Here is a 15,678-nt window from a genome sequence, read left to right as displayed (position 1 = left end):
CAGCTTTATTGCTGTTTTATCTTTTTAAATTTATTTATTTGTGAAGGCAGGCAGGCAGGCACACACATGGAGGTCAGAGGACAACTTGTGAGAGTTCCAGGGATAGAACCCAAGTCATTGGGCTTGGTAGCAAGCAAATTTTACTCACTGGGCCATCCTGCCATACCCTGTAAACAAATATTTTTTTACGCTTATTTGTTTGAATTTTTGAGACTCTGTAGCCTAAGCTGCCCTGGACCATTGTACATATCCCAGGATTATAGCTGGAAGTTTTTCTGTGTCCGCCTAGCCCGGGGTCAGGACAAATCTCTCATTCACAGTCCCGCAGCCATTAATAAAATAATCACACAGAGGCTTAATATTATTTATAACAGCTTGGCCATTAGCTCAGGCTTACTACTGACTAGCTCTTGCACTTCAACTCAGCCCATTTCTGTTAATCTATATGTTACCACGTATTCCGTGCCTTTACCTATGTGCCATTACATACTGCTCCCTGGACGGCAGGCTGGCATGTAGACAGATTTTTAAATGGTTTTATTAAATAAAAAAACACGGAGCCAAATAAAGGGGTGAAAGTCTTAGAGATCAAGGAAATAAGGAAAGCCACCAGCCAACCTTACCTCACCAATTCTGCAGCTTCCAAATGCAAGTTCCTTCTTGTCTACCCATGCCTTTATATGCCTTGCTGTTCTGCCCTCTCATTGGCTCTTAGCCCAGCTACCTCACTTCCTTGTCACTTCCTGTCTGTATAGACCTCCAGGTCTCTATGATTGGTACGGGGATTAAAGGTGTATGTCACCATGCTTGGCTCTGTTCCCTAGTATGGCCTTGAACACACAGAGACTTTTCCTGCTAAGCTGTTGGATTAAGGGCATGTACTGCCTTACTTTGTTTACTTAAAATGGCTGGCCTTTTCCCCTTGATGTCCAGGCAAACTTTATTTATCAAAGGACAAATAAAATATCACCACATTTCAGCACAAATAAAGTATCACCACACCAGGATAGCCTGAAACTCAAGGAGATTCTCCTCCTTCCACATCTGGAGTCCTGGGGTTACAGGTGAGTCCCACTATGCCCAGGCTCCTGACCACTTTCTTCCTCTGGCAAACACTGCTTTAGACTGTGGTTCCAACCACACAATGAACTTGTGACTGCCGACAGCTAAGGGTCGTGTCCCTACCCCCCCCCCCCGCCCCTCACTGAAGGCATCTCAACTGCATCTACAAGTTGTCACAACACAGCTGAGTTCTGAGTGCCCCCAGAGAAGGATTCCTCCATTGTCTCCAGATCTCCTGCCATCTCCTTAAGGGTGCCCATCTTTAAGAATATGTAAAAGTTCTTGACGCAAATGCTCCCAAAGCAGAGAAAGCCTTCACTTACCTGGTGGACCTGGAATTCCAGGCATTCCTGGTTTGCCCTGCCGACCTTTCTGCCCATCTGGACATCTCATACCAGGAGCACCTGGGGGACCTGGAAACCCCTTCGGACCTAAACAAGAGCAAATAAAGCAAAGATTCAATTGCACAGAAATGAGCCAAATAGGAACAGCAAGAAAAAAAAGATTTTGAAATGTCTGTGTTAGTTGTCTTTTGGAGTATGTCAACTTTATGGAAATAAAAATTCTTTCCATCATGGTTTACAGAAGCATTCTGTAGCCATTGGTCCAGATAAGTGTTTCAGGGTAACTTTCCTCAGAATCTGTACTAGGAGGATTTCCTCCTGAGAGCTTTTCACACATAGACAACCATTCACATACATTTTAGTGCCTGGTCTGAAACACAGACCCACAGGCTTAGCCTGTTCTTTAGGAGGACAAGGTGGTGACCAGAGCCCACCCTGCTGAGAAAGCACTAAAGGAGCCCTAAGTTATATAGAGCAGAAGCTAAGGTCATCAAGATTTTCCCTTCAATCTCCGATTTCCTCCTAAGTGAGCTCAGCTAACATGGAGGAAATTGTGAATTGTGAACTGCATGGGTAAAGAGCGCGGGAACTTACTTCCTGTATGCTCACACTGCTGGCAAGCAATCAAAGTTTTTCATTCATCCCCAGGAAGGTAACAGTAAGGAGGAAATGAATATTCAATGAACCAACCAGCAGTTCATCACTCTACAGATGCAGTTATGTCTCCACACTCTCACAGCTGCATTGTGATGAGCGGAATGTACTACCCTGTCTTTTGAGCTGGAGCTTGACCACGTGACTGGCTTTAGCCATATATACACACACACACACACACACACATACATATATGGATATATATGTATATACATATATAAACACACATTATATATATACATATGTATATACACACACACACACACACACACACACACACACACACACACACACACACACACACACACACACACACGAACAAAGTTATATAAGAGATTTGAAACTACTTGGGCCAATGAGGTCTGAATTGCATGAGGCGATCTGAGGTGTGAGGTGATTCTGGGAGACTTAACCTACCCTCTTACCTTCCTGCAATCCCATGAAAAGAGCACACACTGGCCTTTTACAATAGAACAGGTGTTGCCGATCTGAACTTAACCTTGGACCAGGGGCCAGGGTCACTAGGACCAGGGGTCAGGGTCGCACCAACACACACCATCCTAGATCATCTGTGTCCCATTATTCTTCAGACACACAAGAGACAGAACAGGTGTGTGTGTGTTTGCAGCTCATTGCATGGGTGCTGAAGATCTGAACTCAGGTTCTCCTGATTCTTGCAACAGCAAGATTTTTACTGATGGGAATGCATAGTGGGCTGGGAGGAGGGGGGTCGGGAGGAGGGAGGACAGGGGAATTCATGGCTGATATATAAAATTAAATCAAATTATAAAATTTTTTTAAAAAAAGATTTTTAATGACTGAGCAGTTAGCCCAGCTCTTTTCTATTCTTGTATAGGACAAGAAAAGACATGTTAACTAGCAATGCTGGTACTCAAAGAGTTAATTTAAATAAACTTTAAAGACATGAATATGGGTTTGTGGTCTGATTCAGCTAAACACAAGGGATTGACTCAAACAGAATAGATGCATGGACATGTGTTCAAGGGATGTTGAGACAGGAGCATTTTTCAGGCTCTGTCTAGTGATAACTTGTCCCTCTTGGAATGCATAGTCTACAGGCAGGTGACATTTCCCACTCTTGGGACACAGGAAGAGATAAAGGATATAGCTTTAAAATTCTCAAGGGCAGAGATGTTAAGTGGCAGGTGATCAAGCCAAGGTAAATTTTGTTGCACAGAGTCTAGAAAAGGCCATGGAAGGCGTACAAACTAGAGGGGTGAGGCCCAGGAGCTAATGACCATAATATTTTTCCCAGTCTCCTTTCCCTCGAGACCTTACACTAATTTCAGAAGTACCCTGGCTGGGAGAGTTGGCTGTGAGCTTATCTATCTTCTTGGATCTTTTACTCTGGAAAGTATGTAGGACAAGAACTTTGTGCTAGTGATACCTGGAGGTCCATCAAAACCTGGAGGGCCTGGATTCCCAGGGTAGGTTACGTTACAAGAAATGGTGTCACCTGGAGAGAAAAAGAAGAGTGACATTTAGATAACTGAGCACCAAATGCACTGTGAGTCTCTGTGACAACTCATTCAAGACATTTTTCCATATAGTGCACTAGCGTGCAGAGGGAGAGACGTGTCCAGGCATCACTGGACCGTTTTCCAGATCTGCCCTTCAGCCCCGATCTCAGCTGTTAGAGTAGTTATAAGCACTATGAGAAAAGCATTGTGTCTAAGACATATTGGTTCTAATAACCTGGGAACGTGTAAATTATTGATATCAATGATAGTTTATAGGTGCACAGATTCTAGGGGAACAGATAGAAAATGGTGATAGGTCATGAAGAAGCCATGGGACTCAGCACTAAGTTCAGCTGATTTTGCTCGTGGTTTGGACACCAGGGAACTACATGAATGAAGAGGTTGTGCTGGATATGAACGACAGCCACCACTTTTGGGATCTCTATGGAGCAGGTTCTTAAGATAAACTGTCTCTCATTTTTCCAGTGACTTGGTGATGAAGGTACTGTCATCCCCAGTATAATTGGCAAAGTAACTCAAAGCTTGTGCCTCTGAGTCCTCATGTCCCACTAAATCCAAAAGTTTCACTTTTGTAACAATATTTCATGGTTTATTACTTCATATGCTTTCAAGCTAAAATGTGAGACATAAAGGGAAATTATATTACATTTTTCTGAGTCTCATACCATAAACTTGCTTCTTATCAAATACAAAGGTAGTTGCCTTTATGTGTTGTCAAAACAAGAGCCAAAAACAGTATATTATCCCCAAACTTCAAAACTAATACTATAGCCCAAGGTGTAATGCAAGTTACAAAAGAAAAAAATCTTAAATAAACCTCTTTCTGTCAGCCATAACCCTGAAAGTAATTTTTTGAAATTCATATAGCTGTCAAACATGCTTAAAATGTCACCGTTTTTCCTCTCCCTAAAATGCTTACAAGTGTGTTTTCATGGACAATAATTTTTTAAATGAAACACTAGTATGTCTTTTATTCAAATACATCACATTATCTCAAAAGATTCTAAAAAGTTATGCTTTGAACACATATGAGTGATTTAAATACAGTTGGACTTTATGCATTGATGGGGAAAATTAATCAAAAGCAGTTTAGATGTGACAGACAAAGAGTAGCGTTTGGGAGACTCGCTCTAAATATTGGTGATGTTATGTTTTCAGTTGCCATACAACCTGCAAGATTTCTACAGCACCTGGATGGAATCCACTTAGCCAGCCTGCCAGAGAGGTGATAACTTCACCCAGCAGAAATTCCCTTTCGTTTACACAATTTCAATTAATATTCTGTCATACAAATATTCAAAATTACCTCTCTGCCCCTTCATGCCATCAAAGCCCCTCATGCCTGGACGCCCCGGCTCTCCTGGTCGGCCTCTGTCTCCTGGTGGGCCTGGAAATCCCAGGCCTGGAGGACCCACAGGTCCTGCGTTCCCTGGAGGACCTGGCAGTCCGGGAGGCCCTCTCTCACCCGGGGTTGCATCCTGATGGCCGCCCTGGGAATGTTAGGTCACACACCTATTATTGATCTTTCAAAGCTCATGAACTCAAAGCAGACTGCATGTTTAAAAGCCCAGATTTCAAAGGACAGTAGCTCTGAAGCAAGTGTGACTTAAAAGAATTAATTTAGATTCTTCTAATATTTTATATACATATTTTGCATATTCACATACCTACATATGATATGGATGCATATGCTATGCCTCCAATACAGGAAGTGAATTGTATTATACCTTAGATACAGAATAAGAACTTGTATGCAGAATCACTAACAGCATATATAACATAAGCAAGTGAAGTGGTAGGTCTACACACAAATGAAAAACTCAAGTGAGGTTTTTTTTGTATGAAATTGACTTCTTACACCCTATGAGAATGTACCCAGATAGGCTCCAGCACCCTCCATGTCTTTGGGTAAAAACACAGCAAATCTTTATTCCTAGTGCATGTGAGTCTGACCTATAGTTTCCTGCCTTGCTTATATGAACATATCAGAAAATGATATTCTATAGCAGAAGTGTACATACTGGGGGGCCGGGATCCCCTCTTTCTCCAGCACGTCCATCCTGACCATCTTGTCCACGTGGCCCTGGAAATCCTGGTGGCCCATCGTGTCCTCTTTCTCCCTTTTGCCCTAGGAAAAGGAGGCAAAAGACCTGTAAGATCTCACACATGAGGAGTTAAACAGAAGAGAAAAAAAACCTCAGACTAAATATGATGGTGTTTCACTCTGTGAGGGTTGATCAAATTTTCTGAGTGACTCGGTTGCCCAAAATCACCCAAACCCAAAACAAAGGGAAGAATGGCAGTTACAAAACCTACTAACTCTCTTTATTGGGGAAATTCTCCTTTTTGTATTTTATCAAAGAGGTGATCTATGGAGAGATGTCATGGGAACTTCCTTATTCAGTGCATGTAACATTCTATCCCTGGTTTTAACCACACAGTCCTTTCTGAAGTTATTCCTCTGCATACAGCAGACAGAGCATCTTTGATTTCATGGACTTAGAGCTGCCTCACGCATGGTATTCCTGGGGCATGTAGCCCAGAGAAAGACAGGCTTGTGGGAGCAAATGGACATAGACCAATGAGAGATGAAGGATACTGAGAGAGCTTCATGATGCCGTGCAGGGCCATAGATCTGTTTGTTCCAATGGGAACCCTACACCTAGATTTTTCATGTTTTGTCTAATGAATTATATACTTTCTCCAAATTACTTCAAAATAAGCATGTCTTCTAAATGCCGCTGACTAACAGAGGATGCTACAATGCAGTGAGCAAGCAGGAGGTAGGCCAAAAGAGTTTTTGCTCCAGACTCAAGTTCACCACAATGAAGATTCAAATATGTCACTGAAGGAACATTTACAAAGAAAAGGCAGGAGATTCAGTACCCACTAGTCACACCAGTCTGTGAAGGGCAGGAAATACCCATAAGGCAATCTCAACAGTCCTAAATTATCAATTGATCTGTAGTCACAGGGGAAATCAATGCAAGTGGATGCCCATAGATCATTCATAAAGTGTCAGAGGGCTAAGTGATCAGTCACACTCACCTTTCACTCTTGATGTGACCATGTCACCCTTGGCCCCTTTGTGGCCAGGGGGCCCCAAGGCACCAGGTTTTCCCTTGGTGAAAAAAAATGAGAGAAGTGCATTAGATTAATTCTGGTAGGGAAGTCCTTCATATATTCGTCTAACACCTTCTCCTCTCCTCTAAATCTCTTGTTTAAAGATCTTGCCTTGGAAATCTTTGTTTTGGCCCTCTCTTGCCTTTCAGAGTGGTTCTAAAATCTATGGAAAGTTTGTTATCTAGGCCAGCAGGAAATTACCAATGCCTCTTCTATCTTAGCAGTTCACTACAATTAAGATATCATGGAGTGAGGGCTGGAGAGATGGTTCGGTGCTTAAGAGCACTTGCTGCTCTTAGGGAGGACATGTTTGGATAGCAGCACCCACATGGTGGCTCTTAAAATCCTCTAACTACAGTTCCAGGGGGAAGACTTTCTCTTCTGGCCTCCACATGCACCAGGCATGTATGTGACACACGTACCTACATACATGCAGGTAGTCACAAATACACACAAAATTTTAAAACATAAATCTTTTTTAAAAGCTGGGGAAAACAATGCATGGAAGTTGGTAAGAAAGAGAAAGGCAAATAAGATTCTTTTCCCCCTGGTTCCCCAGCTCTAAGCACAATGTGATAAATGTGATATAGAAAGAATACATCAGAAATACAGTCAGCCCAATGGATCCTAGAACAACTGAATTAATACCTTACCCATAATAACCCTGCACAAATTAGTAGTCCACAATGTAAAAGAGTCAGCCCTAAGAAACAACTCAACACAAAACCACAATAGTATCTTAGAGTCACTGAAAGATTAAGTGGCAACATACAAAACAAACAAAAAAGACCTGACCATGATAAAATATTGATTGTTACAAAGTGGGCTATAATATGCAAACCACGAAGTCATTTCAGCATGTTGTTCACTACCATGCACTAAGGGTCTAGGTTCCTGCTGAGGCAGCTTTGCAGGTGTGCCGTGCACATGTGGGAAGGGGAAGGCTGGTGGTCTGAATCACCACTTTCATTTAAGAGCAGAATTTTACTTCCGCTAGATTCTTCTAGGAGAAATGGAGCATAACTTGGGGACTTCAGAATTGAGTTGCAGGTCTCCCCAGCATAGAGGAACAATGGGCTGTCTCTAGAGCCTCCAGGGGAGGATTCCTGTGAGCAGTGATTTTATTTGCAGGGATCAGACAGGTAGAAGGCTGTGCTTTAGCAAGTGAGCACCATACTGTGACAGACAGATTAATGCGGAGTTGTTTCTCAGGGATCTTTTACTGTAGTTTACTAGTTCACCTGGCAGCTAAGACATCCTTCATTCATTCAGTTGGAGGACCCTTGGACCAGAGTGACTCTGATGTTTCCGTCCTGTGTATGATTCTGCATCTATGGCTTCTCCACAGCCATCCACAGTTATCTTTGGCACTGAACATCACATAGACTCCAATAAAGCTACTTTCCAGACCTCTCCTCTGAGGACTTGTGTTGACCATCACCCCACACAGACACTTGGCACCTAATTTGTCTAATTATCACCCAAACCTAAAATGTCTCCAACAGTTCTGTGTCATTTCCCACCAATGCCCAGTTTCCGGCTCCTTCATCCTAGTCCAGTGCAACTGCCTTCCTCCAGGGGCTCAGGCAGAAGGCCACAGCTCCTCCTGTACTTGCCTTTTCCCTGTACTGTGTATCTGACCTAGCAGCCAGTCCTTGGACTTGCCTGTCAAATTACGTCTAGAGGCTGACAGATGATGGAGTCTGCACTTTCTCTTACCACTCAGCACCACCCCTTCAATCTCCTGCTCTTTCTCCCCCCCCCCCCCCCCGTTATTCAGCCACCTTCCACTTCATCTCCACGCACCCTCCCTTACCTGTGGTCTCTTCTCCACAGAGCAACTGATGATCCATCTAAAATGAATAATAGAGTATTGCCTTTCTCTTCTTATGATTCCCCAGATTCCCCAAGAGGACAAAGGTTCAAGCCTGCTGACCTACTTTGTGTGTGTGTGTGTGTGTGTGTGTGTGTGTGTGTGTGTGTGTGTACATGTGCGATGGGGATGAAACCAAGGACCTCCTATGCTGCTGCTTGCTTACTTTGTCTACTCAAGCCACATTAAATGACCATGGCCTTCTGTCCTCATATAACAATACTGTATATTTACTAATGTGTTTACTATAAAGTCTGGGTCGTCTCCAAAGCTCCAGAAGTGCACATAATATTCCGGTCCCTATTGTATCCCTAGAAAATTAGAATCATGCCTGGGATGTAGTAGACATTTAACAAATAGTAATTAGTTGAACGAATGATAGATAGATGGATGGATATAAGAAAGTGTTTAGCCATTATGATGTTTAGATTCAAAACATAAACTATATATCACACATTAAGTTAGAAAAGGACACAAAAAATTCTCTCTCTGCCTGTCTTGTTTAACTGAAGAGATTATGATCAGTAGGAGTTACTTACTGGTGGCCCTGGAGGTCCTTCAGCACCAGGCTGGCCTGGATCACCCTTTTCTCCATGCCAGCCAGGAAGCCCTAAGTCTCCTTTACTTCCTTGTCTTCCAGGAAGTCCTGGAGGGCCAGCGGGTCCCATGGGACCAGGTGGACAGCTACAGAGTCCCTCATTTCCTAGGCAGAGGTAGAAAGACAGCTTTGACATGGCGCCTGACAAAATCCCTAGTAAGCTTTTAACGACAAAGCACAGTGTGACTGAAAATGAGAGGTTCTGCAGTGCATCATTCTAGTCACAGGAAACTGAGACCATGTGACATGTGACTGGAGTGCAGCATGTGGCAGGGAGGGGTCTGGGGCATGGTCTATGTGGAACGAGACCATGTGGTAAGAGACTGGAGGGCAGCATGCAGTGGGATGGGGTCTACAGGATGAGACAATATTACTGGGGCTGGAGTGAAGCATGCAGCGTGGTGGAGGGGTAGATGGCACAGTCTATGTGGGGTGAGAGCACGTTACATGAGGACTGAAGTGAAGCATTGGGCCTGGGGTGGATGCATCTGTCGCATGATCTATGTGGAATGGGCACACAATTTAAAAAAAAAAATGGAATCACATTTTGTGCCTTAAACTCACCCACACCTAACCTAAAATTCTGGTGAGTAATTGAAAGTCCTTTTTAAAAAAAATCTGTTACTGAGGAAACAAAAATAAATAAATCACACTAAATATATAGATAAATTAATTATGGCATGACCCGGAATAATCAAGGAAATACAATGCATGAAGGGATTATTGATTGGGTGGCACATTACAATTGCTAATTCACTACAAAACATTCCCTAATGATCAGGACTTTCGGTATGAAAAATAAAGTTTGGGAAAGTCAAATTGGTTTGTGTTTATATTCTCACACTGTCTGGCTCAGGTGTTGAAGCTCAAGTGGGGTGAGGGGTGGAGGAGGGGGGAGGACACAGCCATGGGCTTTAGTGAGCCCGGAAAGCATGAGGTCCACAGACAGAAACAACATTAAAAGACAAATAATTCCTAATCCACACAAGAGGACCTTGTGAGCAAAGTTGGCCCTGAAGGCAAGAATGTGTGGCCTTTATATTCTAAAGGCCTGCTCTTTAGTCTGTGGGCGTCAACCCTATGTGAGGCTGTATAACTACCCCAGGGAGGTCACAAAACACTGGTAACAGTGAAAGGCAGTGACCAAAACCAATTCAGAATGAATGCATACAGAGGAAAGCGTGTTTCTGCCGGCACTCACCCAAGCTGTATCCCACAACTCCACTGCAGCATTTTTTTTCTGAACACACAACATGTGCACGTTGCACTGTGCATGCCATGATGCAGCACCAATGCACACTGCCCGAAATCCCTCATCTCAGATCCCACTCTGCTCTGTGCTGTTAGTGTACACACAAAGCTTTCTCTTCTTATACAAACACAATGGTTTTAGTTGTGGAGAAATCCTTTCAATATCATCCCTGTCATCATCCCTCATCATCTAAATATTAAATTGATCTGTCTTTGGATTGGATTACATTAAAATGTTTAATTTTAAACATTGCTTTAAGTTGCTGATCTGGATTTTAAAAAATAGTTGTTAATAAATTTGGACTTGGAATTAGGACAGGATTTCCTAAAATGAACCTGTATGTACTTCTGTCATTTGAGGCTTTGTATTTATGCAAAGCAATGCTCTCAGCATTGATTATAAATCAAAATATCAGCTTGCTCTCAAGAGCATTGAGGATGGTCTACATCCTGCCTCATTAAACATTCAGTCAAGATTTAATTCTTTACATAAAATAAACATCTTTATCTCATGAGTATGCAAACTTGCTTGCATATTTAATAATAGTACTTATGTGTGTTAAAGAATTATTATAAAACAAATTTCTCAATTATTTATTATCAATAAAGGTTTGATTTGTACACCTATTTTTATACCCATACACCTGAAGCTACACAAAAATTCTCAGGTGAAAACAGGTCATGAGTGACAAAGTGTAAGAAGCTCTTGTCTGACAGAGGAACTGGAGTTGTGGTGACTTAGTCACACTAGAACACACACAGACATGCAGTCCTCATGGGGCGTAACAGAGGTGAGTAACAAACCTCAATGACATGCCAGGTTGTCCTTCTCGTAGACACCCTCGCCCTGGTCCTCCACAAGTGACTGTCATGTATAAATTCTGCCTTAGGTACATACTTGCCTTTTTCTCCTTTGGCTCCTCTTCTTCCTGGTGGACCCATCTTTCCTTTTTCTCCCATTGGTCCAGGGCACCCAGGGCTACAATATATAACTGTTTGGAGGCAAGGGGTTGGCAGACAGAATCACATGACTTTAGTTAAAGTCCGCTAGGGGGCACCAGTGCATGCACTCAGTCTCTTCCCTCTGTTGTCTCTGCCCAACAGAGACAACAATAAAAAAAAAATCATGTTTTATTTTATCATTTCCCATCTCCTTCTCTTCCTCTCTCCCTCTCCTTCTCTCTCTTTCTCTCTACATATATAGACCATGCAATTTTCATAACATGTTTCTTCTACCATAATCATTGGCAAAGACATCCTTAATGGCAACCCTAGGTTAGTGAGCGACAGAATAAGATAACAGATGACAACAACAAATACCAAAGCAAAATAAATCATGAACAACAAAAGCTAGAGCCAGAATATGACAATGTTTTTACCCTTCATTTGCCAGTTACCAGATACTGAAGAAAACACAAAGCATGGTTAGCAAAAGCAAAAACTTTGGCACGTCTGGTTAAAGCTGACAGATAAATGATACACTGCAAATGATACACTCTACATTTCCAATGGGATAAAAAAGACAAGAAGGTAAAAAAAATCCAGCAGACCTGAAAGATGCTGAGATCTGAGCATCAATGGAAAATGACAAGGGAAACAAGAAACGAAAAAAATTAAAATGCAGATTTCACACCAGAATCTCCCCTGGAGTTTACGGAGTAGAATGACAGGGAGGCTCAAAATAATGATTTGGCAATGAAATATTTAGACGGGAAGACCCCTCTCAAAAAAAACTGTGGAAAATAAACAGCCCTACAAAAATGCGGAGGGAACAAAGTTTCAAGAAAAACATTTCAAAAAACTGACATAATTAAAAGAGTAGAGACCACTTCCTACTTTCTCTTCTATCAAGTGCAGTGTAACTGGATTTATGTTGAGGTCTTTGATTCACTTGGACTTGAGTTTTGGCCATGGCGGTAGATAGGGATCTATTTGCAATCTTCTACATGTTGACAGCCAGTTATGCCAGCACCATTTGTTGAAGACGCTTTCTTTTTTTCCATTGTACAGTTTGGGCTTCTTTGTCAAAAATCAGGTGTTCATAAGTGTGCAGATTAATGTCAGGGTCTTCAATTTGATTCTATTGGTTCACATGTTGGCTCTTTTGGAGCCCAGTGCCTATGGTGGGACAACTTGCGCAGCCTTGGTGCAGGGAGGAAGGGCTTGGACCTGCCTCAACTGAATGTATCAGGCTCTGCTGACTCCCATGGGAGACCTTGCCTTGGAGGAGGTGGGAATGGGGGGGGGGTGTTGGGGGAGAAGACTGGGGGGCAGGAGAAGGGAGGAGAGGGGTATCTGTGGTTGGTATGTAAAATGAATAGAAAATTTCTTAATAATAAAACTAGAAAAAGAGTAGAGAGGGGCAGTATTTTACACTGGATAAATGAACAGCCTGCTGCAAAAAGAAACACTGAAATAGAACAACAGCATCAACTAAACTCTCAGAAGTATAAACACACACAGTAATTACAACGGCAAAAAAATCTATAAACTCAATAAGAGCTGGAAGATGGAGTTGAAGAAAATTTCAAGAAAGCTTCCAAAATGGAAATAGATTTCCAACATATGACCAAACAGTGAAGCAATATAGAAGTTTTCAGTGGTCTCACTGGAAGGTGGAGAATGAAATCCTGACAAGAAAGATTTCCTACCCAGGATTTTATACTCAACTAAACTACCCATCAGACAACCCAGTAGAGCAAAGGTATTTTCAGATAAGTGTGGTCCTCAGCTTTACTCTCTTATCTCAGACCTTTCTCTGGAAGTCTACTGTGGGAGTAAACAATAGAAAGAAATCTAACTAGTGAAAAGGAAAGAGCCAGAGCGATGCAGAGAGAATAACAGTGAATGGTCATTCACATTTATCATTGCTCTTTTCACAGTTGCAACAAAATCGAATCAGCCTAGTCATCTATCAGCATATAAATGGATCACAAGCATGTTTATATTACAATGGAATATTATTCTATATTTAAGAACAATGACATTATTAAATTGGCAGTATTATGGATAGAACTAGAAAATATAATACTGAGGTACCCCAGACTCAGAAAGACACATGTGGATCCTATCTTCCGAAGGTTAAATATGTACATTTAAGTGAGAGCAAGTGAGGAGAGGAGCCAAGAAACTAGAAAAGGGTTTATGAGAGGGGGGAAGAGTTTTTAAGGGAAGGCATGGGGAGGGCAATGGAGCATATGAGATGTGGAAACGGAAGCAGAGGGTCCACTGCAGGAGGAAGGGCTGAGCAGGGAAGGAGGAAGGGGAAGGGACACCAAGGAGATTAGTCACAAATGTACAAAAGTGTACATTTTTCTTACCATTATGTCTACAATAATGTGTTTAAATGGCATTGGATGCTATAAAAATAATTTTTAAAAAGCTGCGAAAGAGGGCCAGGCAGTGGTGGCAACCGCCTTTAATCCCAGCACTTGGGAGGCAGAGACAGGTGGATCTGTGTGAGTTCGAGGCCAGCCTGGTCTAAAGAGCGAGCTCCAGGAAAGGCACAAAGCTACACAGAGAAACCCAGTCTCGAAAAACCAAAAAAAAAAAAAAAAAAAAAAAAAAGCTGTGAAAGAAAAATCTCCAAGTATCTCAACAATAAATCAAAAGTGTAGCCTTACTAATTTGAAAAAGTCAAAAAGCTGTAGGAAACATTTGGAAAGTAACACTGTAAGGCTATTAAATGAGTGAACAATGTCATAATGACAGATACAAAACTTGGTGAGGTTTGAGGTTAATTTCAAATAACTAAATTGAAAGCCCATCAAACACAGACACACATATGAAAGATAATTTGCCAACTGATTCTGTGGAAAAAAAATGATAAATGTATCATTATAGGCATTATAGGCCGAATGGGTGTACAGCACTTATAAACCATTCCATGGAAACACTGAGTATTTCTATAACCCCAATTATAACCATATCACTCCCAGTAGGCAGTGGCAAGGGAAGGTGTGTATGCATAGAATGGGGTGTGGTGATGGATGGTGGCAAAATTTTGTAGGAGTCAAAAGCCAATGAACGAAGTGAAAACTTCAGCAGTAGAAAGACAAGTGTGCTGGATGACAATATAGAAACAAATACCAGAAGATCCAGCTACATGTGTGGAAATAACGTCTTTGAGGAGGGAGGAACAGAAAAAGACAGGCCCGGCATTTCTTTTCTGCATAGGGGGCTCTGTAGAACAGTTCGACTTTTAACCCAAGCTCATATATCAGTCCATCAAAAATAAAAACTACATTGACAAAACAAAAAAATCTATCAATTTATGAAATTCTATCATCCATACTTAAACTCACAATTAATAAATTGCACATATTTTAATTGATAGCTCAATGTCATTTTCCATATTTATAAACAATTTTTAATATTACCAACTTGACTTAGAAAACATTATATAAGTTTTTAAGGATTTAGAAAACTGAACTTTCTGAGTGAACCTATAAATATGAATTTCAGCATATGAGCTAATAAAGATAAATGAGGAATATTTTACCATCTGATCCAGGGGGGCCCTGTGGTCCTGGTGCTCCAGGCAGGCCAGGTGGTCCTGGCTTCCCTGGTTTTCCTGGGGCACAGTCGAGTCTTCTAGGAATACCAGGTTCCCCTGGAAATCCTGGAGGACCAGGAATCCCTGGTGGTCCAGGAGGTCCCATCATGCCTGCAAGAAATATCAAGGGTGGAAATTATACACATTCTCAAGAGCAATGCTTCTATAGAAACCACAAATTGGCGCATTTAAAGGAAAATGGCTGGGGCTGGACATCACGCCTAGTGAAATAAGCCAGACACAGAAAGAGAAACACCCTGTGACCTCACATGTGGGCTCTAAAACTCATAGAAGGAAAAGAAGAGTGTCTATTGTTGGGGAAGAAGAAAGTGGGAATATGGAGGAATTGATCAAGGAGACAAAGTTTCAGGCGAGCTGAATAAATTCTGGAGATCCAATGTGCAGCATGCAGAGGGCAGTTAACAAGACACATTGTACACTTGAAGCTGCTAAGAGGAGAGATGTTAAATAAAGCCCTCCTTCCATACACATTAAGGAACACCAACCAATGATGGCGATGCAGGCATGGCCAATGTGCTAATCCACTGGACAGTGGTGAATGCCTTGATGTGTGCAGAACATCGAATTGTATACTTCACATGAACACAAATTTAGGTCAATGGGAAGTTAAAAAAGCTTGATGTGTGTGTGTGTGTGTGTGTGTGTGTGTGTGTGTGTGTGTGTGTGTGTGTGTGTGTTTAGAGAGAGATTGATGC

At 41.9% G+C, this 15,678-nt stretch overlaps 1 protein-coding gene across 3 annotated transcripts in view; it reads right to left on the bottom strand.

Annotated features, from left to right (window-relative positions):
- Col4a4 (collagen type IV alpha 4 chain) overlaps window positions 1–15,678 on the bottom strand; it is a 116,302-nt gene that overhangs the window by 44,732 nt on the left and 55,892 nt on the right. For all 3 annotated transcript variants that reach the window (XM_076549954.1, XM_006990363.4, XM_076549955.1), the window contains exons 21-28: window positions 14,909–15,073; window positions 11,310–11,399; window positions 9,098–9,261; window positions 6,611–6,683; window positions 5,584–5,690; window positions 4,869–5,052; window positions 3,469–3,537; window positions 1,386–1,493 (exon numbers count right to left, since the gene is read on the bottom strand). In XM_076549954.1, coding sequence (XP_076406069.1) covers window positions 1,386–1,493; window positions 3,469–3,537; window positions 4,869–5,052; window positions 5,584–5,690; window positions 6,611–6,683; window positions 9,098–9,261; window positions 11,310–11,399; window positions 14,909–15,073 — 960 coding nt within the window. The remainder of the gene's footprint in view (window positions 1–1,385; window positions 1,494–3,468; window positions 3,538–4,868; window positions 5,053–5,583; window positions 5,691–6,610; window positions 6,684–9,097; window positions 9,262–11,309; window positions 11,400–14,908; window positions 15,074–15,678) is intronic.

Source organism: Peromyscus maniculatus, chromosome 13, assembly GCF_049852395.1.
Source record: "Peromyscus maniculatus bairdii isolate BWxNUB_F1_BW_parent chromosome 13, HU_Pman_BW_mat_3.1, whole genome shotgun sequence".
NCBI lineage: Eukaryota > Metazoa > Chordata > Mammalia > Rodentia > Cricetidae > Peromyscus > Peromyscus maniculatus.
The sequence above is the reverse complement of the archived record's forward strand: the minus strand, read 5'-3'. Positions and strand labels throughout refer to the sequence as shown.